The 26,697-nt window shown below is 41.1% G+C and overlaps 2 protein-coding genes across 6 annotated transcripts in view; one reads left to right on the top strand and one right to left on the bottom strand.

Annotated features, from left to right (window-relative positions):
• eya4 (EYA transcriptional coactivator and phosphatase 4) overlaps positions 1 to 20,596 on the top strand; it is a 44,401-nt gene extending 23,805 nt beyond the window's left edge. For 2 of the 5 annotated variants that reach the window (XM_084001109.1, XM_084001111.1), the window contains 17 exons: positions 2,454 to 2,575; positions 5,594 to 5,677; positions 6,320 to 6,397; positions 7,064 to 7,130; positions 7,293 to 7,435; positions 8,715 to 8,858; positions 8,977 to 9,059; positions 10,160 to 10,334; positions 11,592 to 11,728; positions 11,989 to 12,072; positions 15,368 to 15,457; positions 15,810 to 15,868; positions 16,209 to 16,369; positions 17,026 to 17,140; positions 17,275 to 17,396; positions 19,185 to 19,285; positions 20,160 to 20,596. In XM_084001109.1, coding sequence (XP_083857235.1) covers positions 2,454 to 2,575; positions 5,594 to 5,677; positions 6,320 to 6,397; positions 7,064 to 7,130; positions 7,293 to 7,435; positions 8,715 to 8,858; positions 8,977 to 9,059; positions 10,160 to 10,334; positions 11,592 to 11,728; positions 11,989 to 12,072; positions 15,368 to 15,457; positions 15,810 to 15,868; positions 16,209 to 16,369; positions 17,026 to 17,140; positions 17,275 to 17,396; positions 19,185 to 19,285; positions 20,160 to 20,240 — 1,846 coding nt within the window. In that variant the 3' untranslated portion in view covers positions 20,241 to 20,596. Of the gene's footprint in view, positions 1 to 2,453; positions 2,576 to 5,593; positions 5,678 to 6,319; positions 6,398 to 7,063; positions 7,131 to 7,292; positions 7,436 to 8,714; positions 8,859 to 8,976; positions 9,060 to 10,159; positions 10,335 to 11,591; positions 11,729 to 11,988; positions 12,073 to 15,367; positions 15,458 to 15,809; positions 15,869 to 16,208; positions 16,370 to 17,025; positions 17,141 to 17,274; positions 17,397 to 18,999; positions 19,101 to 19,184; positions 19,286 to 20,159 lie in introns of all 5 variants that reach the window. The other 3 variants (XM_084001113.1, XM_084001110.1, XM_084001112.1) reach the window with 3 other exon arrangements.
• A 2,846-nt stretch (positions 20,597 to 23,442) lies between these two features.
• On the bottom strand, positions 23,443 to 26,544 carry rps12 (ribosomal protein S12; the record flags this gene model as incomplete). The annotated part of the gene is given in 7 exon segments (XM_084000887.1): positions 23,443 to 23,530; positions 24,353 to 24,454; positions 24,722 to 24,824; positions 25,035 to 25,151; positions 26,334 to 26,380; positions 26,505 to 26,519; positions 26,521 to 26,544. Coding segments are annotated over 7 exon segments (471 nt in total). The 3' UTR covers positions 23,443 to 23,467.
• Positions 26,545 to 26,697: the final 153 nt, after the last annotated feature.

Genomic DNA, 26,697 nt, shown 5'->3' with positions numbered 1-26,697 from the left:
AAATAGAGTAAAAGGAGTTGACAGAGGGAGTTGATTTAAAGTGTTTATCTTTTGTACGTTCCGTTTTTTTGCACCCTGTAGCTGTGTCTGTCTCTTCTGCTGAAAGCTGTATGTTTATACCTGTCAGTCTGACTGTGGGTTGCAGTCATGTGCGGTGATGCTATCAGCCCATAGCATTGAGATGGACTGCTTCCAGACCGCCACACAGATGTGCACTCTCTCTTTTAGCGCACACACACACACACACACACACACTATACAGCGTGGTAAACCTGCAGCCCGCATTTGTTTAATTCTCCCTCCATCTCTGTCATTTCTCGCTTTGATGTCTCACACAAGAGCACAAGTGTGACCAACCTGCGGGCAGCCTGAGTCACGGCTGACTCACACACACACACACACACGTACACACAAACACACACACACACTACACACGAGACACTGTCCATACACACACATTGACTCAGCTTTAAACTATGTCTTTCACCAGAGAACATGTCAGTGTGTGGGTTTGCGGCAGCAGTGATGAAGAGTCATGAGCGAGTGTTTTATGTTGCTTTTTTATACAGTGTGCATGCATTAAAATTTATTAAAACCAATTATAGCATCTCGCTGGCCCTCGGAAGAGCGGTTGTTGCCACGGGAACAACTCAAAGCTATCCAAATAAACAACAAACACTGATATATGAAAGGCAGACCACTACGCCACCATAAATATGCGTCTTCATTCTGTGCATGTCTTTATTTACTTCCACTCCTAACCAGTGTTGCCACAGTTACTTTGAAACAGTAATCCGACTACTGACTACTGACTACTTCTTTAAAAAGTAACTTAGTTAAGTTACTGACTACTTGCTTTTAAAAGTAACTAAATTAGATTACTTTTAGTTACTTTCAGCAGATCCCCCGCCGACCTGGCCCGGCCCTATAACATGACAATGACTACCAGTTCTGCCAATACTCTCTTTATTGACACCAACATTTGCAAACATGTCCTTGAAATAGGCTTACTTGTTTTTTAAATGAAAAATAAATTGAAGACAGTCTTTCTTGACTTAACGTAAACATTTTTTTTTAAAACTCTTACGTAATACATAGGCCTAATACCACCCCACCCCCCCACCCCCCGGAAAAAGAAAATCAGAAATAAAATGAATTCCATTTAACATGAATACGACACCCCCTCCTCCCCCCCGCAGCTGTCCAAGGTGCTGAACCGCGTGACGTTGTTTACATTCTGCTTTGTGGCTTGTCTGTGAAACGTGCGCTGCTCAGAGACTGGGCAGATCTGTCCCACTTTCTCCCCGACACAGTAATAGAAATACACTTTTTTTCTTTTTCTCCCCCCCTGCTCCGCTCGAGCGCGGCTGAAGCCGGCTTGAGCTCACACGGGCGCGAGGCTGCTGCAGCCGCCGCTCGCGCTGACAGCTGACTGAGGGAGATGCTTTGGTTGGGCAATGAAGAAAGGAGTTGGTTAAGTTTAGTAAAAAGACCAGGTAGAGGCTAGACAGGCTAGAAGCAGAATGAACATTATATGTCATTAATATGAAGTATTTGCTTGTTTTGCAGTTAATTATGCACATGATCCGTTTGACCCCAAAAAGGAAAAAAGGATCAATGCGCACTGCGCGCTGGGGGTTTCCCCAATAGCCTTTTCGGAGTAGCGGGGTCTTTAGAAAAAATAGAAAACCCCGCTATTACGATGAATGGAAGTCTATTGTCGGAAAGACGGGGCTTCGGAAAGGCGGGGTGTAACCGCATAGTAGACCTAGGCCTAAATATAGATCTAACCTAACCCACGTTCCCCGAAATGCAGAAATAGTAACGCACGGTGTTTTAGAAAAGTAACTTTAATCTGACTACCAGTTTTGGAATAGTAGTTGCGTTAGACTACTCGTTACTGAAAAAAGTAGTCCGACTACAGTAACGCGTTACTAAGTAGAGCGTTACCGGCAACACTGCTCCTAACCATCCACACACACACACATACACACATACAGACACACACTTTACCATTACCACCTTGTGTGCTGGTTTGTCCCAGTCATGCATGTGGAACACATTGTAAAACTAAAGCATGGCAGGCTGTGGGTTTGTATTGGAGCCCAGACGTGCATACACACATACGCAGAGAGAGTTTTACACACACACACACACACACACTCTCTCCATAAAAGAGCCAGCAGGCCCGCAGACAATGTCTAGCGCCCCAGAACACATGCTCGTGTAAGCTAACTGGTAGGGAGAAGCATGAAGTTTACGACTGTGCGTATGTCAGTGTGAGTGATTCCCCTGTGAATACAGAGTGTGTCACTCAGTGTGTTCACTCAGATCCTAACCTAATATATAGAGGTGGGACATTCCCAGCTGTGCATTGAGAGAGTGCACTGCTGTTGATCTGTTATCCGTTCAAATATCACAGTTCATCTCATTTTTTTCCCTCCCTCCTGTAGGTCTATGGAAATGCAGGACCTAGCCAGTCCTCATAACCGCGTGGGAGGTGGAGATTCGACAGGCTCCAAGCTAGACAAGAGCAACCTTGGCAGCCCGTCCATCACCACCAATGGAACAGGAGGTGAGGAGGCAGAACGTGTTCCCTAGCTGCTGCAGTAATGAATGAGCCGTGGTGTCTGTGGTCTTGAGTTAGTCAAAATATAGACTTTAGTATATTTCTTTTTTGTGTGTGTGACAGGCCAGTTTTATTTTCAATTTGTATTCTGTCATCTGTGAGAATCCTAAGCATTAGAAAGACAACGCTGCTGATCAAGCACCGAATAAGACACATGGAAGCATAACTTGCTCACTTTCTTATTGAAAGGTGCATGAAGAGATGTGACACCACACCGGTGCACAATCTGTACAATAAATACAAAGCCCCTTGCAGCCAGCGACAACATTCTTACAACAACCTGTGCACAAAAATGAGCAGAGGTTTTAGTTTAGAGGGGGGTTATGTGTGAGACTAGTTTCTTGGCTGGGAACTTACAGAGCTTCCAGGAAATCACAGCACCCAGCTAAGAAATAGTTTGGCACACAAACGTCCCTCTAAAAACCAAGGCTTGTCATTATAACACTTTTTAAAATAAATACAACTTATGAGATGTAACATTGATTAGTGATCTGTGGACGTGCTAGAAATTCAAACTTGGCTATAGGCAAAGTTCCTTGTGCTAAGCTGCTATCTTGCTTAGCTTGATGTTTATCCATCAGACATGAGAGGTGTCACTGTCATCATCTAACTCCTGGCAAGAAAGCAAATAAGTGCATTTCCCAAAATGTTCCTATCCATTTCTATAAAAAGTTATGATGTAGAGGAAGTTTGAAGAGTTTGAAACCCATTGTTTCAGACTAAGCATCAACACACGATGCAAGGTTTTATTGATGCCTCATTTCAAAGCAAAGAGGAGGATATATGGCGTGTGTCTAGCTCTCAGTCCAGCAGGAGGTTGGAAGTACATACTGTAAGTCACTTTGGGTAAAGCATTTGATGAGTGTAATGTAATGTAAGGAAATCTATTGCAAAATCATCAGTGGGACAGATTTTCAACATGCAGAGATAAGTACTTTTTGAGGAATTTATAGAGACGGAAGGAGACGTGCACATGCCAGCGCACGCACAGACACACACGCACACACACGCATGCTGGCATCAGTACTCGAGTAAACCACTGGAGAATGTGTGTAAACACACGGTGAAGCACTTCTGCTCGCCTCAACTAACCGCTTGGCAAAGTGTGTGTGTATGTGTATGTGTGTGTGTGAGTGAGTGTATATGTTTGGGTGCAAGCCCAAAATCCCACTGGAAACTATTTCCTCTACAAGAGCATTAAAGCATCACCGCTCTCTTAGATGTCAACACCAGTCAGCCCTCTCCTCTCTTTTTCTTCCCCCTGTCCCACTCTCTCTGTTTCACCCTTTTCTTTTCTTCTGTCCGTTTGTCTTTGTCTTTCTTCTTCTCATCTTTTTCTTCTGTCACCCTTGATCTCCTCCTCTCTCATTCTCTGTGCTCTGGAATTGTTCTTGACGGAGCAGTTTGATGTAACGGTACTGGGTCTAAAGTGCTTTTGTTGAGGGCAATCCTTTGATCTGCTGCTGATTTAACAGGCTATGGAGTCCACGTTTAATGGCACTGTAATGGAAAAAGTGAGATGCTGCATTTTAGTCAACTTGATGTGTCAAAACATACTTGCAGGACTATGTGCTCAGAGTGGACTGCATTCACTCCATGTTAGAGCACATTAAATCATTTTTGATGAGCTGAGATCACCGTTAATGGTTTAAGCAGACAGAGCTGGGACTACATGCTCACAGCCAAAACAAACTACATACCCAACATTCCCCTCACCTGACATCAGCCAGCGCTTGGACCCCGTGGGCCATCTCCATAGCAACTCATTTGTCTTCATTAGGGCTTGTCCAATGGGTTGTATTGCTCTCCGAGGGGATTAATGAAGTTGTCATGAATTTAATGGAGCTCTCAGATGGTCAGTGATGATGAGTTTTAATCATGTTCGCAGAGACGAGACAATGAAGTGAAAAACAGCAGGCTTGATGTTAAAGTTGGTTGACAGGTGGAAAGACTGAGATAACATTTTGGGAAGTACACTTACTCATCGGGAGTTAGATGAGATTGCATACACGTTTGTTAAACCAGCTATAATCAATATTTTTATTTTTACAGCAGCTCACATGGCTGCTTGTATGTTGAAAGAATTACACAAAGTTACTAACCAACAGAACCGTTACCAGGATGTGCAGAGCTGCAGAGTCTGCTCAGCTCCTGTTTCAGTTTTTTGGCCCATGGCTTCTTTTTTTAAACTATTTTTTTTATTTTGCTTCACTCTCACCATCACTTTCTCCATCATCACCATTTTAAACCACATCACAGTTGTTTTAAACTCTAAACCCAATGGTGCCTGCAAGACAGAAAAGGTTAAAAATTCACAGTAGCTAGTGAACGCAGCTTTTAACTATTAATGTGCCAAATGTTTCAATCAGGGGGTGGCAAAGAGCGATTGCAAATAAGTAACTGTTGATAACAAAGCCATTTCTACCTTATAAAGTAAAAAAAAAAAAATGTCAGTGTTGTGCTCACAGATTGTTTCTGTTGCCCCCAGGTGGTCAATTAGTTATCACAGGTTTAATTATGATGCTACAGCCAGGAGATTGTTAGTTTAGTTTAGCTTAACATGAAACCAGGAAACAGTTCTGTCAAAATAAAATCAGCTGACCTGCAATACTAAGCACACAAACATAATTCACTTGCTTGTTTGTTTAATTTATTGAAAAACCAAAGTGTAGTTTTTCTTGGTTAACAGTAGTGACTTCCTGTAGCTGCCCGGCGGCAACCTCATTAATGATATGTTAATGAGCTTCAGCTACATCAAACTTCTGGCTTTAGCATCATATTTAGCAGATTATCATCTAAGTAAAAAAAAAAAAAAAAGCAATTATACATATTTCCCGTTTTTCATTAAAATATCTTTAACAAAGCAAATGTCTACCTTTTGAAATGATCACCATGTCGCATTCAGTGGCGCCTGGTTCTCAGTGCGTCACATCCTCACCACCTTCCCACCTTGCACCCCTTTAGGTGAAAATATGACTGTTCTAAACACGGCTGATTGGCTGTTGGGCTGCAGCAGCCCGCCCCCCGCCCCGGGCTCCAAGGACTATGGTACAGAGGTGCATGTGTGTGAACCCCAGGCCTAAAGTCACATTAGCTTACAGTAAAAGTGATGGATTTACCACAGATTAGGCTGTTCCCTAGATCAGATGTTTTTTGTGCCAGGACTGCTGTGATTTTCATTTGCTGTGCAGTGCTCTCTTCTCTTTGGATCACATTGTGAATTTATCACAAAATGTATGCAGTCATTATTAGTTTTATTTGCAGGGTTCCCACCGGCCAGCACATGTGAGAAAATTTGATGAATTAGCCAGGAAAATAAGCAAATATCAGGTGATTTTGCCAAAGTATGATTATGTTTTTAGAACTTAATCATTACATTTTATGGTTGTCACACTTTTCCTGAGTTAAAAAGTGAAATTTAAAAAACAAACAAACAAAAAAAAACAGTAAACAAGGAATAATAAAACCTTGATTATTTAGTGGGAACCCTGCACGCAACATTTGCACCCATACTGGAGCTGCATGGCAGTTTTCCGTTCTTTACTCAATAAGGCTTTCTTTGTGTGCGCGTGTGTGTGTGTGTGTGTGTGTGTGTGTGTGTGTGTGTGTGTGTGTGTGTGTGTGTATGTGTGTGTGATAGTACTTCCTTACTGGCCTCCCCTAACACTGATCCTTTCCCTCTTCCTTAAGTGAAAACAGAGCCTATGAACAACAGTGATACAGTCACTACAACAGGCGACACATCACTGGACACATACGCAGGCTCAGGTAACACATACACACACTCACAGAAATTGAAATTTGACTGCCTTTATGTCTCTCCAGCCTCTTTCCCACTCTGTTTTCTCAGACTCACAAAAGTCACACAAACACCATCATCCATTTCAGCTCAGTGGTACACCCGCTGAAAGCTTTAATCCCACTAAGCATAGGCTGTCCTTGGATTGCGTCATCAAAGGCTGGTTGGTAGAGGGATGAGAGAGCTGGAGAAACAATTTTACACTTGTTTTTTTTTTTTAGACTCACACAGGACCCCTTCACACTGCAAGACACACACACAGAGATCCAAAAAAACCATTAAGCGACACACAGTGAGGCTTTAGAAGCAGTGGGGTGTTTGTCAGTATTGAGCTCTGACATCTCAATGACCACAAACAGACATTGTGTTTTACTATGAGGCCCAGTGTGAGGGTTTCATGGCTACAGAGGAATAACTTGGCTCCTCTCCATTCAAAATGATTCAAATTATGTTTACTGGAACAGCATTTCAGCTCTGACAAGCTGGAGGCTTTGGATTGTGCTGTTCAGGGGTTTTTGTTCAATGTGAAAGAAAGCAGAAGCATTTGAGTTGACACCATCCACAACCAATTTGTTGTTTTTTTTTTTTTTTTTGGTCTTATTGTTATTTATTGTTTATTGTTGTGTTGTTTTCAGTAATCACCAGCAGCGGGTACAGCCCTCGTTCAGCCCACCAGTACTCCCCTCCCCTTTACCCTTCAAAGTAAGTCTGACAGCCTGCTCTCCAGCAATCTTTATCAGCACATCTCCCTCTATACGGACTCAAATTTCACCCATTTACCCATTAAATGACCTCCTATGTGGTCTTATCTGCCCAGTTCCTATACCTCACCTGTCTGTCTGTCTGTTTCCTCTCCTTTCCCAGGCCTTACCCTCACATCCTTTCCACGCCTGCAGCCCCTCCCATGCCGACGTACGCTGGTCAACCCCAGTTCAGCAGCATGCAGCAGTCGACTGTCTACACCGCTTACTCCCAGACAGGGCAGGCCTATGGACTGTCCACCTATGGTAGCGACAAGCACACACATATATGAATCCCATGAAATGTATTAGTGACATGTCACTAATATATATATATATATATATTTTTTTTTTTTTTTTTTTTTTTTTTTACATTTTTTACACCCAAAAACATATTAGAATATCAGAAATATCTACATAATAGGATTTTATATGGTATAACATGCTACAACCATATTGGCTATTATGATATATGTTTTATTTATACAATATACAGTATATCCTATTGTAGGAGGCTGTTGGAGCCCACTTTATATAAAATCCACTTGTAAACAGGCTTCAGGATGGAGAAACTTTTACACGTGTACAATATAAGCATATAGTACATAAACATACATGTGGACATATATGTCAATATGAAAAGGAAACAGTGTTATGGTTTTATATAAACCTATTTTCTATATGAAAATTCAATATGTGCATGTATTACATTTGCGTATGGGATACAGTAACTGGAAACTGTTTCTAATTCTAATACCATTCACTGGAATAGACCGACAGGTGGCAAAGGAAAACTCGACAATGCCCAGAATAATATTTACAACTATTTTGATAATTGGTTCATTGCAGAGATAATTTTGTTTTGTAGACCTGCCAAACATTCACTGGTTCCAGCTTCTGATGTTTGAGTATTTTCTGCCTCTCATGTGAAGCTGAGTTTGTGATTGTAAGTCAAGGCAAAACAAGCAGTTTGAAGACATCAGGAAATTGTTACATGCATTTTTCATGATTTTGTAACTGTTCAGTTCATTGAGAAAAGATTTATGAATAATGAAAATAATCATTAGTTGAATCAAAACACATTTAAAAAGTGCACAGACCGGACGTTTTTGAAGACCTTGTAGAGAGTGGAACAGTGTGTTTTCACTGTGATTAAAAATGAATAAAGGCACAGAAAACGTATGAGTAAAACAAGACAAACTGAGTTTAATTCTGATTTTCAGAAAAAAAAGAGTATACTGAGCCAGACTGATGCATGTGATATAAACTGTAGCAAAGTAAACATCCATTGTGTAAAGTAACTGAGGGAAAAGATCTGTTTTAAATATTGTAAACATGTCCCCTGTGTGATGCTGTATGGTTTTCATCCTTACAAGCACAACAAAGTGAGACATTTTGAAGACAAAGAGTAATGGGAAACAATCAAGATAAAATATATTTAATTATCTAATGATAACTCACAATGCACTGGTGAAAGAAAACTTATATACTGTGTTTATATTACATACAGTATATTAGTATATTGAATGATTGTGTCTTGTTACAGACCTGGGTGTGATGCTGCCGGGCATCAAGACGGAGAGCGGGCTGGCCCAGAGTCAGTCTCCTCTGCAGACCGGCCTCAGCTACAGCCCCGGCTTCACCACACCTCAGCCCGGACAGACTGCATACTCACCCTATCAGATGCCAGGTCGGTAGACAAAGCATCTTACAGACCAACAAAATGGTCGATGCTTCACTCAAGAAACATAACCATGCATACTGATCTGATGTTTTAATTTAATTTATCCTTCAATTTTTTAACTTAGGTTCCAGTTTCGCTCCTTCCTCAGGCCTCTACGCCACCAACAACTCTGTGTCCAACCCTGCCAACTACACTGCCACACAGCAGGTACATGTGTGTCCATAGATCTGTGTGTGTGTCTGTGTGTGTGTGTGTGTGTCTGTGTGCGTGCTTGCAGGCTTGTCCATCAGCTTAAACCTTTAGCGTTCACTTTCCCAGGCCAATGAGAAATCCCATTTCCTCAGGGAGTTCTTGCCAGAGCAGATCAACCGTGCCACATGTTTGGTCTGAGTGGTCAAGTGAACGTCATTTTCCTCATTACGCCGGCTCAACAAAAGATGAGGATTTTGTATGGTGCAGTTGTGATAGTATTTGAGACCAGAAGTGGTTTCGCAGTCACGCTCCCACACAACTTTCCCCATTCAGAGCAGCTTTAAGAAATAAAATCTAATTACACCGCGACCTTGCAATGGGGAAAAACTTCGGAAAAGAAACAGAAAATTAGTCTTTGTGAAAGAGTGTTTTGTTCTGAGTATTTCTCTATGTCTATATGATGAATTGTATTGTGGTAGTAAAATGGTTAAAGGGGGATTTAATGTCCCACAATGATAGATGTGGCTGTTTACAGGAAGAAAGTCAAGGTTTGGCCTGTGTGGGTGGATTAAGGGGAATATGATGTGTGTGTTTGTGTGTGTGTATGTGTGTATATGTGTGTATGTATGAGTTTAACAGGAAAAGAGAGAGCAAGCGAAACCGAGAGACTGATTGAAATCAAGCCTGTGTGTATACAGTATGTGTGAATATCCATGCTTGCATACACACTTTTCTGACTGTTCGCCAAATGTGTATGCGTGCTTGTGCATGTGTGTGTGTGTGCATTCATGTTGTATCCTCAAGTTTATAAGGGCTCGTAGAGATGGATGTAGTGACAGGTTTAGAGAGCTGACTCATAAAAGTGCCCATCTCCACTGGGTCAGTAAAAAGCAGCAACACAAGGCTTTAATTGTTTTGAAGATATAAAATACAGCATGGAGGGAATAAAAGATTAGAGAAATGCGAGGGAACACTTGTAAAATCTGCCATCAAAAGTCAGTCTGAACCTTTCCAGAAAAGTGAAACATCTCAATTTTCCTCCTCCTTTCTTTCCCTTTGTCCCAGCTCTCTGCACTGTGTCTCTGTGAGCTCATAATTCTTGTTATTCTCTGCAGGATTATCCCTCGTATACGACGTTTGGCCAAAACCAGTACGCCCAGTATTATTCCGCCTCCACTTACGGGACATACATGACCCCCAACAGCGTGGATGGCACAGGCTCCACAGCAGCCTACCAGCTGCAAGATCCCGCTCCCGCCATGACCGGACAGGCTGCTGAACTTCACCCAGGTTGGTGCTTCAAAAAACAAACACACCACTCAGAATCAAAGTGTCAAATTGCCGACACTCTGCCACGGTTCTAACGTCATGAATATACAAACAAAATGTTTTTGTCTTTTTTTTTCACTGCTCCTTGATTGTGGCTCTGTAATCTTGTTTTCGGTAAAATAAAAAAAATAAAAACACACAGTTTGGGTAACTGAGTTCAAAACCCTCTTTCAGTCTACGATGAGGCACAGGAAGTAACTTCAGACTGTCACCATAGTTACCTGGCATCACGCTCGCTAATTGGAGAATCGGCATGTGTTTACATTAGCCTCGGAGACTTTAATTAGGGGGAAGTTATGTTAAATATTGCATTTTTATAGTCAGAGAAAGACAAAGAAGAGGAAGAAAGAGCTAAAGTGCACCCATATGTGCAGAAATGTGGCTTTATATTCATATTTTTCTGTTTCTTTTTATTCACATTTTTCCTTGGTTTATGTTGGCTGGGAGTCAGGAAGCCTGATTAAAGGAGCTTATCGTTCTTCCTGTCACTGGCACTTTCCCTCTCGCTGCCTCTCTCACCTTTTCTCTCTCTCCCTCTTTTCTTTTACAGTGGTTATCTTTTTCCTCTGGCCGCTCACATGCTCTCTGTGTCTTTTTGTGTCTTTATCCAACCCCCCTCTCCATCTCTCTCTCTTGCTCTCTCCACCTCCCTCTTTTCCCTGATTGAGACATAACAATATGAGAGCTGAAGCTCAGAGTCTGGTTCTAGTTACCACACAGCAGTGGGAGCATATGGCATGAGGAGGGTGTGTGAATGCGCAAGAATGTGTTCGCTCTTGTATGCCCCTGCAGAATTGTGGAGATACAGTATCTTTTTGCAAGAAGCATCGTCTTACCTAACTTTATGCTGAATTTATTGCGCCGCGCCATGTTTTCCCTTCTCTGTTAAATCCTTACATGCGCACGTGAATCACTCAGAATAGCAGCGGTGCTTATGTTTAGGTTTCTTGGTCGTCTTTAAGTTGATCTGTCATGCCAATTACCTTGAATTATTAAACCTGACAAGATGGCTTATTACTGTACAAAGTCTTGAGCTATTGCTTTTCCTGAAGTGGATACAGCACCAGAGCACCTGTGGGATCGGCTCAAACCACCTCATTACTGTTGCTTTAATGCAGAGAATATACTGCAGTTTGCGCAGTCGGAGACGGACACACGATCATTTGTAAATTCTAAATGTTTTTTAAATGTCCTGTCCGTGTTTGCGTTTGCTCTCAGGGGACTTTGACACTGTGCAGAGCCCCTCAACGCCCATCAAAGAACTGGATGACCGAGCCTGCCGGAGTGGGGGGTCCAAGTCCCGGGGCAGGGGCCGCAAGAACAACCCTTCCCCTCCCCCTGATAGTGACCTGGAGGTAAGGGACCGACAACTCCCACTGACAGAGGACTTCCATTACAGACTGACTCTTCCATTCAAGTCTCAGTGGATATGTGGTATTCCCTTTGATCTTCATCCTCTCTGCTCACTGAAGTTTCAAAATACAAAAGAGGAGAGGCTGATAGAGAGCCGGACCACCCATGACCAGTTCAACTTGCAAGCACATATGGATGCAACATTTCTGAGAAAAGCATCTTTTAATGTCTTTTAATCTTTTGGTTTTCGGTGTCTCTCCAGAGGGTGTTTGTGTGGGATCTGGACGAGACAATCATCGTCTTCCATTCTCTGCTCACCGGCTCCTACGCACAGAAATATGGCAAGGTAAGATCATCACGGTGCCTTCAGTGTCTCTCTGTCCAGCACCCTCATAATATAAGTAAACAGTCAGTCTATCCATCTTCTTTTTTTCCCTTCCCAATGTGGAATCTCGGGTTACAGCCGGGATAACAATGGCATCATTTTGATTAAATGAAGGGTGATGAATCTCCACTCTTCGCTCCGGTCTTTCAAAGATCACCACAACTGCCATGATTGTGGGTTTACGACTGAAGCAGATCCTAAAAGGCCGTAACTGCTGCTCTATTGAAGCGTGGGGAGATGATGCATCATCCTGTTCCTAGCACTTGGAGTCAGGGACATAATTTCCACTGGGCACAGTAGGGCATATCCTCCTCACTTTTTTTTACAGCTTCAGTTTAATTGACTCACTAAAAAAATCTTTAAACAGTGTACTCTGACTATCAATCTGCCAGAACCCAAACAAGTCAAAGGAGGAGTTGATAATATTGCTGCTACACTCATATGGTTCACTTTCAGTCAGTGCTGCTGCAGTGAGAGATCCGTGGACTTTGAATGATGAATGTTTTTTTTTGTTTGTTTTTTAAAATAATGTCAAAAGTTTAGATATTCTTTAGAAAATATACTGCACTCAACATCAGTCAAATTTATAAAATTAAAAAGGCTTTGTTTAAGTAAAGATGAAGCTACATGATTTTGAATAGAGGGTACATGAATGATGGAGCAGAATATATAGTTGGGAACACATTTATTATCCTGAAAGCACAATAACCAGTGAAACTAAACCCTGACTCTTGTTTAAAGACGTTTGTTTTATCTGTAAATTTATGCACTTTTATAAAAGCCAACTCCGAACAAGCTTCATTTCCCTCGGTATATTACTAACATTACATCAGCTACTTCAACAATGTTATGATTAATTTATGATGATGACCACATACATAATAAAATTAATAAGTCTTAAAACGTACAACATTTAAAATTTGAGTAAAAGCCATTAATAACTGATTCATGCTTACATTAATCCAATCAGAGTTTAACAGGCAAATTTCTTACCTGGACTGATGTTTGTTTCAAACTTCACTGTGAAGCTATGTGGAGGTCTCAACTTCTCACATAACAGCTACACTGTTTATATTTCCCTTTATTTTAACAGTTCTTGGCTCTGATCTGGATTCATCCTATGTGGTCAAGGCTACAGATTTTTATTGGGTGATGTCATTTCCTGCGGGCACCGGCACAGCACCGTGCTGCCTCTGGGGGCTTTGCATCCCGAGCCCGTTCTGACATCTTGTTTTGGCAGTCAAACAAAAGCTGGCACCACACACACACACACACACACACACACATTTACACTTACATATACACACACCATTTGCAGCCAGACTTACATAGAACCATATAGGAACCTGGGCGTTTTATAGATAGGATTTGTGGGCACTGATTCACTTCCTAGTTGCTTTGCAGTCAAGAAATTTAATGTTTGGCAATTGGGTTTAAATGGGTAGCCTAAAGGAAAGGCCCTGGTGAGTTGTAAATCACTGTGTGTGTGTGTGTGTGTGTGTGTGTGTGTGTGTGTGTGTGTGTGTGTGTGTGTGTGTGTGTGTGTGTGTGTGTGTGTGTGTGTGTGTGTGTGTGTGTGTGTGTGTGTGTGAGAGAGAGAGCGAGAGAGAGAGAGAGCGAGCCTGCAGCCTTGTGGTTAATTTAGCTCGGTTAGATTTGTTTTTGCAGTGGAGAAATGCCGAATACCAAATGATGGCACCACAAGTCGTGTCCTGGCAGCTTTGAGTAGAGAAAGTTGTGCATTTCTCCCCGTTGTCAAAACATGGATAAATTAGATGATTTCCGCGGCTCATTTTAACCGGCACGGATCTGGGTCAACTGACCGAGCGTTAGCATGAAAGAAGATAAGACCTGTGTCAGAATATTCACCTTACGTAAGTCCTTTTTTTTCACCTCATTTGTTGCTGCCTCCCTCAAGAAATATGGTGGCAGCTGTGTCTGTTCACACCTCTCCCAAAATAGTGTTTACACTGTTGGCATAGCAACCAGGAGGAAGATATCTAGAGGATACGTGTCTTCTTAAATGATGTTGCATACACATCCAGAGACATCTTATTCACACAGACACTTGCCCGTCACACTCACTACTGGAGTTATTATAACCGGGGCTAACGTTCACATCAACAAGAAGTGCTAAGTTTCCACAGATCGAACGATAACAGCCGAGGTGGGCTGTTAAAGGAATTGTTTCAGGAGAGCCCTTGCCAGGACAAAGTAGTATTTGCAGTTCTCTGTGATTAATTGAAGTTGTCTGGCAAAATATTCCCCCCAAAAAAAGCCACCTCAGCCTTTCTGCAGCCCAACGCACGGCCAAATTCAACTGCACAAAGGGAACGAACACATTTCAGCTGTGAGTGTTTTGACAAACGTGGATGTCCATAACTCCCCTCTGGCCGACAGCCAACGTAATCATTACATGAGAGACAAACCTAAGTGCCTCTTGTCTGTGTGACTGACAGGAAAGCAGGAAAAGCACCACAGTCAAAATTGCTGCTATCACGATTAGCAGCTGTTAACTTTTGGAGAGCCTCACACACACTTCACAACTTTCAACTTTGTGGAGCATTCTCAGGTTTTTTTTTTTTTTGCACTTTCTCGTACTCAGGAATGCAGATCATCTCTCTCTCTCTCTCTTTCTGTGTCTGTGTGCCGCGCTCGCTCACTTTCACTCTCCTTCCTGTTAGTTTCCTTCTATTCTGGTCGTCTGACGGCGTCAGCGAATCGCGCGGCAAGCTGTCGACCCTCGCTGACCTATCACAGATGATGGTTTTTGCAGCTGAGCCTCGGGCTGGCAGAACGGGCCGCATTCTCCCAAACACACACACACACACACACACATATGCACATGCACATACACACAAATCATTCGCATACCACATACACTCCAAGTCTCACTCTCTACACTCTTAGGATACCTACTCTCTGCAATACACACAAACGAAGACGCACACTCTTCCTCTCGCCCCCCACAAACACACAACCGCCTACCGCGCAGGAGGAATGTTGATGGGACAGAACAAGTGCAACCTGTCTGTCAGCATCTGCTGTGATGAGTGGAGCATACCAATTCTGCAAGTGAGGGGGGGGGGTCAGGGGTTTGAGTGAGAGAGAAGTAGGAGGTGTGTAAAAAAAAAAAAAAAAAGAGAAAAAAACTGAAATGGTTTTTGTGACTGAAGGCATTGATAACGTGTAGAGGGATATGGCAGTATATGGTTGTCATGGTGATGCTGATGATGTTATCTTCCTCCTTGGTTAGGACCCTCCCATGGCAGTAACACTGGGTCTGAGGATGGAAGAGATGATCTTCAACTTGGCCGACACACACTTATTCTTTAATGACCTAGAGGTGAGAGACACACATTAACAGACACACACACACACACACACACACACACACAAACACATATGTCGGCTTGGAGGTTTTGTTGCACAGCATTCAGATTTTGCACAAGGCCACAACATCAGAGACGTAAGGACTTTTGACAACATTCAGCACAGGTTTCTCAACACCACACTGACACACTACTGACCTCTAGTGGTGCAAAGAGATGTAACACTCTGCTCATTGTTAATTCAAATTTAGCGCATACAAAAACACACGCACTGAGTTTTCTTCTAGTTGTGTGTGATGAATGAATTCACATATGTATATGAATTATCTTATGTTTGAGCCATTGTGTCTATGTTTGTGTGCCCAGGAATGTGATCAGGTACATATTGATGATGTATCATCAGATGACAATGGCCAGGACTTAAGGTGAGAATTTTTTTTACCTCACAGCTTTGTACAATGAAAACTGCTGATTGTGTTCATGCATTGTTATTTCTAGGCCATGAATTCGCAAATTATAGTTTGTTTGTTCACTTTTGATTATTTGATATTCAGCAGTTTTACTTGTTGTTTAATATTCTATTAATTTTACCCATGATTTGATTAACCAACATCAAAATGTGCATATTTTACTCTAAAATGCGTTCTAAATAAACACATATCATGACATATGTTTATAATATTGAATAATCAAAATAACCATTTGATCTTTTTTTGTTCTACCAGAGCAGATTTTTCAAATAAAACATATCATTATTATTGACAGTACTTACAGTTTTGCAACTGATGGCTTCCATGCAGCTGCAACCAGCGCCAACCTGTGCCTGGCTACGGGTGTCCGCGGCGGGGTCGACTGGATGAGGAAACTGGCCTTCCGCTACCGACGAGTCAAAGAGTTGTATAGCACATACAAAAACAATGTAGGGGGTAAGCCAATCAGACGGGAGTTTACTGGATACCATGGCTATTTAGAGGGTGATGTGGAGAGCAAGTGCATATGAGCATGGGTCTTTGTTGAGCTAAAATTTAAATTCAAGGATCAGCTTGCTTTCAGTTTTCTTTTTCTTTATAAACATTGCTTAAAAAGAAAAAGTCCCAGACTTTCAAATTGACTATGTTAATTTCAACTAATGCTATTAAAGAAATCAATTGAACTGTATTATTATTTATATTTATTAAAATATTTCTAAAACTGAATCTGAAGAAAGTGTGTCAACAAAGACATTAATGAAGGAAAAATAGAGAACTCTCAGTATAGAATAATATAATGTATTTCATATACACTTAAATACAAATGTAAATGTATAGGCAAAGTAGGCCAATAAGGAGAGCCAAAAAGTTTAATGCCAAAATGGAAAATATATTTTGTGAATATTGTGATTGTGTTTATTTGCTCTAGAGTAGAAGCAGGATATTAGAACAGGATTAAGACACTTAGCTGCTTCATGCAAATTAAGAAAAAAATATCTGTTAATATGTTAAGCACAATTGATGTTGATAATAATCCTGACCTGTCCTGCGTTTTGTCCTGTTGTGTGACCTGTGTTTTTCTAAGTATTGAGTAATAGAGTGCTGTGTTTCAGGCCTGCTGGGTCCTGCGAAGAGAGACGCCTGGCTGCAGCTCAGAGCAGAGGTGGAGGCTCTGACTGACTCCTGGCTCACCCACGCGCTCAAGTCCTTGTCCATCATCAGCTCCAGGTGCCGATTTGCGATGGGAGTTTTTCTTTCGGTCAAAGAAGCCGTGAAAATGTTCTTCCTCTCTGTTAATTAATAACATCAACGTTCAGATTCATCCATCTTTACACACTTCTGGTCTGCTGTCTGTCCCACAGGAGTAACTGTGTAAATGTGTTGGTGACCACAACGCAGCTCATACCAGCGCTGGCTAAGGTTCTCTTATATAGTCTGGGATCTGTTTTCCCTGTCGAGAATATTTACAGTGCGACAAAAATAGGTAAGACACGTGCACACACAGCCACACACACACACAGACATTCCATACAATGTAAAATGATAATCTAATATTAATGGAAGGAAATTAAATTGTAATTGAGTTTATATTTGGTAGTATAGTATGGTAACAGTACAAAAATCACATCTGTTTGGTTTGTTATGTTACTGATTAAACCTCCTGCTTTATTTGTACTCAGGTTCACTGAGAATTGTTGAGTTACAATATGTATTTTCTGCCCATTTCATGCTCTTTGTGTGTGTGTATGTGTGTGTGGTTGTGGATCACGCTGGTGACACCCTGGCTACATTTGTCCCCAGCCATTCTCAAACATAGAATATTTAGGTTTTTATGGCCTCTTTCCTTACCTGCTTGAAATTTCCTCTTCTATACATTTATTTGTCTTAATGAAGGATACTGGCCAACTCGCTGTCTCACATTCAACAAATGATCCTAGGCATGTTTTATATAGGTTTGTATGTATGATTTAAGTACTTTTAGTGTGTGCATTGAAGCGTTGTTGTGTTATGAAATGCAGAAGCCCAAGACAAGATTCCCCTGTGGGACAATAAAGTATAGGCTACTTAACCTTACGGTACTTACCTTAACTTAACACTGCAGATATGTTAAGCTATGAAGAAACACTGCAGTTTTACCCTTTGTTTGTGAGAGCTTAGGGGTTAAGACCGTTCAGGCTGAATATGCCTCGTTCAATCCCAGGTTTATTCCTTCAGCTCACATTTGAAACCTAAACAACATTATATCTGTCCTCACCTCACATGATTCTGATCTGGCCTTGAGCAGCTCTGACACTCGTGGGATGTTCAAGGCCGGACGCCCACATTCTGAATGGACTCTGTTAGTTTGAACCTCAGCCGGTTACGCCAATGTACCGCAGCTGTAGCCAGCATTAAATTATCCTCAACCCCGCATCAATCTGAACACAGGAAACAAAACAACTCGGATTAGGGGAGGGAAGTGGAGAGCCAAAACATTCAGGAAGGAAAATTCAAGCCAAGTGTGTGTGAGAGAGAGAGTGTGAGCGTGTGTGTGTGTGTTTGTGAGCTTATGTTACACCCAATTCAACCCCACCGTGCCTTGATTCAAATGGACATAGTAATGTCGTGGCCATGACAACCACCTGAGGTTTTAAGACACACGAAAAAGCTGCACAAGTGTTTGAGGTCAGATGCCACATCCCTCAGACTCCTGGATGCATCAATTCACTTTACATGTGGAATTACTTTACCAGCAATTGACATCATGTATATGTGCACGGGGAAAAAAGGGGGCAAAGGTTAATATGGGGTGTGACATCTGACATCCTTCATGAGCACGTCTTCTCCCTGAGTCGTCCTGGCAGCCGGGGATGATTATATTTATCCGATTCGAAGTACATCTTTGGGATGCACCACATGGGTGTCAGGAGCAATCAGTGTGATCAATCTGTTTTGGGGGGAAAATGGTGTGTTTTGTTTTGTGTGCATGTCCTCTCATCCCTCTCCTCACCCCTGATGCACACAGCTCTGCCTCTTCCTGTGTTTCATTACCATCTAAACAACAAAGGAGAAAAAAAAACCTGTGAAAGCCATTTGTTTGTCTCCAGGCAAAGAGAGCTGTTTTGAGCGTATAGTCTCCCGCTTTGGCACTAACATTACATATGTTGTGATTGGCGATGGGAAGGATGAAGAGCATGCGGCCAGCCAGGTAAACAAACGACTTTCTTGAGCTTTGACCCCTCTGACCTTGTGACCCTCCTTCCTTCCCCCTTGTTTATTTGTTTTTTTGCAGGAAAAGAGAGTTGCTTTGAACGCATAATGCAAAGGTTTGGCAGGAAAGTAGTGTATGTTGTAATTGGGGACGGTGTGGAAGAGGAGCAGGCGGCCAAAAAGGTAATGGACCCGCAACCTCACCGTGACCCCGCCTTCTCCACGCAGTGTGAGCTCTGATTGGACGAAGCCTGCCTTTCTTTGCTCTAGTGGTTTTGTGTTGGTTTTTTTTATCGTTTTCTGTTGCCTTTTTATGGAGTGACAGGAACCTTTTGATTGCAAGTAGAGTAAAAAAAAAAAAAGTGAGATTGAAGCTTGGCTGAAACTGTACATTTAGCACCTTTATATTTATTTGGCTCACTTACTGCAAATGATTCTAATTAAATGAATTCATTTACACTTTATATTTATAACTTAAGCTCATTTGACACCAAAAAATAAAACGAATGGCTGCCCAAATGTACACAGTGATTAAGCTTTGAACAATCTCATTTGTTAAGAGCTATAATGCTGGTTATCATCCACTGGTGTGTGGAGTCTTATTTTTCAATGACACTGTAGTTGATGTGGGAGAAAAGTGGAGTTATATCACAAGAAAGCAGGTCATAAAACGGTGATGAACTCTACTTTATAGCCCTTGGACGCTATTTCCTTAAATGTGAATATAAATCCTATTTCTTCTCCAGCTTTGGGTTTCATTCATAATGCTGGGTGCTGGGATTGTTAAAGGAACAGCGTATTCGGGGGAAAACACTGATTCGCTTTCAGATAACTTTTGAATGAGTGGATGAGCGTATTTCCTGAAATGCGGAACTGTTCCTTTAAGTCTTAGGATTGCATGGATTTTTTTGTCTGCAGTGCTTTTGCAAAGCAAGCCGCTACAAGCTACTGTAGTGTAGCTTGCATGACGTCAGGTGGTGGTGTGTATCAGACGCGCGAACTGCAAAACTGCTGGTTGTTAATGACGTGTGTGTGTGTGTGTGTTTCTACTCCGCAGCACAACATGCCTTTCTGGAGGATATCCAGTCACTCTGACCTGCTGGCATTACACCAAGCACTGGAGTTTGAGTACCTGTAACTATTATAGCAATATGGACTCAAGCAATGTTACCATGGACATGGTCAGCCAGGCAGCAACCCCCTTCTTTTGTATAACTATTTAAGAACAAACACAATACACTGCAACTGTTTTTGTGATTTTTTTCATCTTTTTTTTTTTGAATATCTGGATTTACAAACTCTGAACGGTCTTAAGAAGCAAAGGAGAAAGGAATGAAAGGAAGCAAAGAAAAGGACAGTGGGGTAAAGAGATGACTCGACTATTCAACGCGCCCCATCTCAACTCCCTGGTCCTGATGCTGGGGATGGACCTCTGTGAAACCCCCACCCCCCATCTTCTGTCCATGCAGCTGTAGTGGACTAAAGAGCTCAGTCGGCCCATAGTCCAGGCATTTTAGCTCATTTTGGACCCAAATATAGAACTAATTGTCACAGAAGGTTTTTCACCATACATCATTTCTATGAGGTGTCTAGAACAACGTACTAAAAGTCCTAAGAAATCCTAGTTGGGGAAATATGTTTAATTCGCATCATTATTTACTGTATAAGTCTATGGTGCCGACAACAATACACCCCAATGGAGCTATTTTTTTCCTTTACTCCTATCACAATGAAACTTTACATGATGAAAGTATCCATGAAATGTAACATTTTTTGTATTACAAGTTTCTTTGGAAATTAATTTGAATATGCAAATGAGCCTTACACTAATCAAATATGCCCAAAATACACCCGAATAGGCTTCTTTTTTTCCTTTACTCCTACCACAATGAAACATTGCACAATGAAAGTAGACATTAAATGTAACATTTTTTGTATTACAAGTTTCTTGGAAAATGAATTTGAATATGCAAATGAGCAATACACTAATGGAATATGCCCAAAATACACCTGAATAGGCTTATTTTCTTCCTTTACTCCTACCACAATCACACGTCACACAATAAAAGTATACATGAAAAGTAACATTTCTGTATTTCAAGTTTCAAGTTGGAACCATTGCAATGAGTCTGGAAACATTATTTTAAGGCCGAAAAAACTGCAATGTTACTTTAACTTATTGAATGGAATGTGTTAGTTATTTGGCCCCTGTTGCTGCTTGTGGCTTTATGGCTTCTTGGCCATAAGTCAATTAGTTTTGAGCTCATTTACATATTTAAAATAGATTTTCCAAGAAACTTGAAATACAGAAATGTTACTTTTCATGTATACTTTTATTGTGTGAAGTGTGACTGTGGTAGGAGTAAAGGAAGAAAATAAGCCTACTCGGGTGTATTTTGGGCATATTCCATTAGTTTATTGCTCATTTGCATATTCAAATTCATTTTCCAAGAAACTTGTAATACAAAAAATGTTACTTTTAATGTCTATTTTCATTGTGTAAAGTTTCATTGTGGTAGGAGTAAAGGAAAAAAAGAAGCCTATTCGGGTGTATTTTGGGCATATTTGATTAGTGTAAGGCTCATTTGCATATTCACATTAATTTTCAAAGAAACGTGTAATACAAAAAATGTTACATTTCATGGATACTTTCATCATGTAAAGTTTCATTGTGATAGGAGTAAAGGAAAAAAATAGCCCCATTGGGGTGTATTGTTGTCAGCACCATAGACTTATACAGTAAATAATGATGCGAATTAAACATATTTCCCCAACTAGGATTTCTTAGGACTTTTAGTATGTTGTTCTAGACACCTCATAGAAATGATGTATGGTGAAAAACCTTCTGTGACAATTAGTCTGTCGTAAAACGCTATTTTGCCTGGACTACCAGGAAGACGTCTCTCTGAGTGACTCCTTGATGTTTGGTTTGTTCTGGAGCACCGAGGCTAGTATCAGGACTGTTGTGGGTCACCTGGGATAAACCGCCCTCAGACTCTATCTATACCGGCCGCGTTGTGTGTGAAGGGACGACAGCTGTTTGAAGTGTTTTCATCCCGGCCGTACACATCACATCACATCAAGGCAGTCTGTGGCAGAAACTTGTGTAAATTATTAACAATAAACATAAAGGGCAGTGGTGGATGCTTTGACAAGGAAAGTAAATTTAATGTTTTGGGGTCTTTTGTTTTTTTTCCTCTGGATTTTTGTAATTTTTTTTCCTTCTTTTTGAGAAACTGAGGATGTGCGTCATGATGTGTTGTGCCTTAATGTGTTTGAATGTCTTTTCTTTATTCACAAATGTCTATGTATGTAGATATAAAGGAGAAACCTTATCCAAACAACCTATGCATCTTGTCTTCCTTAAACTTGAAAAACTACTTTTGCAGTGCTGCAAAATATGATAAATGGACTTTGTATTTATATAGTGCTTTTCTTTTAAGGTATATTTTGGGGATTTTAATTATGATGTAACAGTATGAGAGACAGGGATTACATACAGCAAAGGGTCGCAAATTGGATTCTCACCCAGGCGAGTGAGCCACCAGAGCATCCCAAAATGTACACTAACAAAAAGTTAGGGATATTCAGCTTTCAGATAAAATTTCAGAATGCACCTAAAATGCACTATAACCTTTACAGGTGAACTTAATTTGACCTTCTCTTAACTTGTAAATGCACATGTCCAACTGTTTTAACATGCTGTTCTCTAACAAGGTGATTTAACAGCAAAAAGTGTCTGATCCATCAATCGACGTCTACTTAAATGCCCTACTTTCATGATAGTCAAGTCAAACAGCCCCAACCAAGTATTGAGAGCATATGACACACGTTTCAGAAGGCCAACATTTCCATATTAAAAATGCCCTTTTTGTAACATAAAAATGTTTGTAGGTCTTCATTAAATGTAAGCCATAATCATTCATTAAAATAGACAAAATGTTTTGTTGTGTGTGTAATGGATCTATATAATATTAGTTTGACTTTTTGAATTGAATAACTGACAAACTTTTCCATGATATTCTAAATTTATTGAGACGCACCTGTAGCTTATGAAGCTTTTCTAGGCTGCGTTCCAAAAGCAGGTTGAGTTTCTCTCACTTACGGTACTCACCCTCAGCTCTTGCTCCAGTCAAGTACAACTATTTTATATAATGAGAAATAAAAACAATCTGTTGTAATGATGTCAAAGACATCCAACAATTGACTATTTTTTCAATTGACTAGATGTTCCCAAACAAACTAAAATACAGGTTTATATCAAAAGCAGATGATGACTTTATAGACATGTCAATTCCCCAGTGGTCAGTGGGGGAAAAAAAATAAACCAACACAAAAGCTTCCTTTTCAGTTTTTATTGAGATCTCATTTCTTGGCTTTGAAGTATTCCTCAATAACATCCTTGGCTTGAGACTCCTTGCCATAGTCCTGTGCACAGAAAAATAAAGCACTGATCAAATAACATTCATGTTGTCCATCTGTGTCTTGGTTTACTCAACTAAGAAACAAGATGGTGTTGGACATCTGAAAATGTTGTAGCAGCTCTCTACTTAAACACCAGGCTCTGTTTGCTAACGCTTTCAACGAGGCTTCGTGCAGACACCAGTTAAAGGGCATTTCCTGTTGTATGAATGTTTACCTCAGATATCAGGTCGCCTATGATCAGTTCATTTCATACCATCCATACTGCAGCGTGTGGACGTTTATGTTCAAGAATCTATTGTTTTTTCAATGTTCATTAATGGGGTCTGGACTAATTTTAAAATAGTTCTGTAGTCGGAAACAACGTCCAAATGATAGATTCTTGAAGAAAAAATGTCAAACAAACGTCCACAAGCTGCAGTTGGGAGTATGGATGGTATGAAATGAACTGATCATAGGTGACCTGATATGAGGTAAACATTGATTACAACTGGAAATGCCCTTTAACCTCACTGCTGAACAAGGTGGAAATGTAACATAAGGGGAACAACCATTTACAGCATGAACCATTACAAATGTTTCAGTGCACAGCAGAGTTAATTAATTACATGTAGCCATTCTTAGGGACCCCACACACCACAGGCAGATGAAGGGGCTCGTACCCTGGCCGTCATATAGCCAGGTGTTATTTACAAACAGCTGCATGGCACGAGGCACAGCAACTGCACTTGTCTGGCAGAGCAAGTCTCAAATCACCGTTCCCCCCCTTTCCCACCAGTCGTCAACTTTCTATCACATCAACCGCAAAAACACTTGAGCATCATTTACCTTGACCACGACGCAGCTGCAGCCCACCACCTTGCGGGGTTTGCCCTCACGGTCAATCTTGCACAGACCAACCCACTCGCCGAGCTTCTTGTTGTCATCAACCTGAAACAGAAACAAGTTTTTTTTTTTTTTTTTTTTAAACAGCACATTTTAATTCTGTCATTTAGTTGCCTTCATTAGATGTTAAAAAAATGTTCTATCATTCTATCAAATGCCTAAGCAGTGATATTGAACGGCAGCAAAGTGGACACTGTTGGCTGCATCTCAGACAGAAATTGGGTAACAGTGGCGATCTCCTCATAGTATTCTGAACGGTACAAAATAAAAGGCGAAAAGCATTTTTTGTTTGTTCAACAGTCTGTTTGATACCTTGATCAGGTTGATCTGATGCTCGGCGCAGAGGGCCTCCACCAGCTTGACGTACATGGGCTCGTCGCAGTTAGCTGCAAGGACGCAGAGATGGGCCTGACGCCTGCGAAGAGGACACAGAGGACAGATCATGTCCATGATCATGAGTCATCAGTTAAGACTTGAAGAAAAACCTTGAGGCACATCTCAGACAGAAATTGGGTAACAGTGGCGATCTCCTCACAGTATTCAGTAGAGGGAGCCAAATTATCATCAGCGATACACCAAAGTGTTTCAGGTGAAATTCTTTAAAAAAAATAAAAAATAAACGTACTTGTCCAAAGCCTTGGCAGCCTCACGGATACCACGGGCAAGGCCATCATGGATGAGTGCGGTCTTGAGCACTTCAGGGAGAGCGGTGTTGACATCCATCACACCTCCGGCAGCAATGCTATCAAAAACAAGTGAGGGGAGGGGAAACAACAACCAAAAGCTTAATATATACACACAAAACAAACAGGTGTGACATTTGTTTACAATTTGAGCTTCCAGTATGTCAGACCAAGGGTCTCACTCATTGTAGAGTGAAGGGGTATCCGACAAAAGAATAGTAAGTCATCATTCAAGCACTAGAGAGCTCAGTTAAAGATTAATAACTCTATATCAACACGAGTATTCAACCAAAGCCTCAGGACAGCCAAGCCATCAATGTCAAGGGGATAACAAATCTAGTATTGCAGCACAGACATTAAATGGGTCAATTACTGTCAGTTTTCCAAAAGTCGATTTTTTGGGTTTCAACCTGCAGGACTGAATTTATACGACAGCTTCATGTCTTATTAAAAAAAGGATGATCAAGACAAAGTCTTTACATGTTTCATCTTATTCCAACTATCACAGCTATTCACATGTTAGCCATCTTGAGCTTCATATGATCATACAATACTGCTTTTAAATAAGTAGAAATATAATGCTGTATAGTTTTTTCCAACTTCACAGCATTGAGTTGAACAGAATATAAAAGACTGTGGGGGACACTAGTAAGTGACAGACACAGATTTATTGGTGGACAAGTTAAAAAAAAAAAACTTACCAATGGTAGAATATAAAACACTACCAGAAGAGCTCTGCATGTAACATTACCTTTATGTGCCCCATTTCCATTGATCAAATACAAACAGGCAAATATGTTTCTGCACATTCACTCAACGCGTTTCTTAAAACTTGAGCAGACCTCTCCAACCTGACATATGGGGAATAGTCCAATAACCTGTCATGAACACTTCAGAAAGCTGGCAACCATCAGCTACACACCATCTTCCACAGAACAACTTCTAAACTGCAACAGTTTATATTTTGATATAGACACATTTACGGGCTTTCTAATTGATCGTAAATCAGATCATTTCCATCTGTAGCTCGGCTAAGCTAACCGGTTAGCTCTTGTAACGTAGTGTATGGAGCTTAACGAGCTGCATTCAGGGAAGAGTTACTACATTGGTTTTGAGGCTCCTACAAACTCTAAACATGACCCCACTATCAGGCCGTCCAGAGAAGCTACTCGGTTGCTGTTTCTACTTTTTACTGCCTGTTTCATAGTGACACGGGATCAGCCGAGCGGCGTCATGCTCACCCTTCCTCGGCCATTGTAGATTTGGGATGGATGCTGGACTTAAAGTTCTGCAATAAAGAGCACAAATGAGAGTAAAGTCAGTATCCATTTCAAAAAGGTCGCTGTGGTGATTTTAAAAACGGAGATGTTTGATAAATCCAGCAGATTGTGTCAGTGAGTGAGGAAACGCACCCTTTCCTCCTCTTGGGGCAGCGGGTAAAGAGGACGTCATAAGCCTGCGACGCCGCTTTAATACCGCCAGGCCCCCCAATGGCGTCTGGTGTGTTGCCTGTAGTAGTTTCCATTGTGAATCGATAGGACCCATACAGGCAAAATACTCAATATAACCATTAAAGTGAAAACATATTTAAGCTAAATATAGCTT

Source organism: Trachurus trachurus (genome assembly GCF_905171665.1).
Source record: "Trachurus trachurus genome assembly, chromosome: 24".
NCBI lineage: Eukaryota > Metazoa > Chordata > Actinopteri > Carangiformes > Carangidae > Trachurus > Trachurus trachurus.
The sequence above is the reverse complement of the archived record's forward strand: the minus strand, read 5'-3'. Positions and strand labels throughout refer to the sequence as shown.